Source organism: Entamoeba nuttalli, assembly GCF_000257125.1.
Source record: "Entamoeba nuttalli P19 unplaced genomic scaffold asmbl_5650, whole genome shotgun sequence".
NCBI classification, from domain to species: domain Eukaryota; phylum Evosea; order Mastigamoebida; family Endamoebidae; genus Entamoeba; species Entamoeba nuttalli.
Genome location: NW_008577595.1, coordinates 1 through 1,233, shown reverse-complemented (window position 1 = coordinate 1,233; position 1,233 = coordinate 1). Strand labels below are relative to the sequence as shown.

Sequence of the window (1,233 nt, the reverse complement as noted above, 5' to 3'; positions counted from 1 at the left end):
TAAACATATGTATCATGACTTCTATCTTAAGGTTAAAGGTAATCAATACAAAAACAAGAAAGCTCTTATGGAATCTATCTTCAAGGCCCTTGAAGAAAAGAAACTTCTTGCCAAGGCAAGCGTTCAAGTTACCAAGAAGTCTACTTTCATCACTGAAAAGAAACCAGTAGTTGCTGAAGAACCAAAGAAAGTCGTAGAAAAGAAGGAAGAAAAGAAAACTGAAAAGAAATCAAAAGCTGGAAAGAAGAATGCTAAGAAATGAATTATCTAATTAATGATAATTATTTTTTAATTTTTTTTATTGTTTTTATTAAATTATTTTATTTATTAATAAAATTAATTCATTAAGAGAAAACTCTTTTATTGAGGTTATAAACAGTATTGTTGCTGTATAAACACTAATTTCGTTATGTCTTTCTTTTTAACTTATTTTATTAATATTTTTTACTTGATTCCATGATAAATTTTGGTTTATTTAATTTTTGTAGTAACTTAGTTGATGATTTACACAAAAATTAGTTCAATAAATTTTTTTGATTTATTGTAATCAAGTAACTTTTTTTCTAATGAACAGCCTTATGAATTTAAGGGTTCTGGATGTCAGTATTTTTCGTTTAAGTGACAATAAAGTATTGTTAGAAATTCTTCTAATTAACATAGCACCAATAAACAAACATTCTATTAATTTATTGAGTAAGGATTTATTATTATTTATTCATATATGACTTTGAATATAATTAAAAATAAACAAAAATAAACAATTATCATAAACTTAGTAATAATTAAAACAACATTTATTTAAGTAACTATAACAGTAATAATTTAAATATATTTAAGTAGGTTTGTTGATTTAAAAATATTATACTCATGTTTATGCAGTGTAATTACAATAGACTATTTAGAACATTTAGTGTTTATTGTTAGTTGTTGTTAAAACACTTAAATTATATCTAAAAGTGTTAATTAAATGATTGATAGTTTTAGATACTTATTAATTATGAAAGGATATAACTTCAAGATGTTATTTATTCAAAATAAATGAAAGTAGCATCAAATATAGACATTTATCATTACATATGATTTAAATCATGCAAGAAAATACAAAAAAGATATTAGATTGATAAAAATAGAAAAAAATATAATTTAATCAAAACCAATAAAAGAAATATAAGTGTATTTAAATTTCATCAGTACTTAATAATCTAATAAAAAGTAATTAATTAAGTATTAATA

The 1,233-nt window shown here is 21.2% G+C and overlaps 1 protein-coding gene across 1 annotated transcript in view; it reads left to right on the top strand.

Annotated features, from left to right (window-relative positions):
* ENU1_135240 (ribosomal protein L19e protein) overlaps positions 1–262 on the top strand; it is a gene marked incomplete at its 5' end in the record, with an annotated part of 617 nt that extends 355 nt beyond the window's left edge. Inside the window, one exon of the mRNA XM_008860168.1 lies at positions 1–262. This exon is cut by the window's left edge and continues 355 nt beyond it. Within this exon, the coding sequence (XP_008858390.1) occupies positions 1–170 (170 nt within the window). The 3' untranslated portion in view covers positions 171–262.
* Positions 263–1,233: the final 971 nt, after the last annotated feature.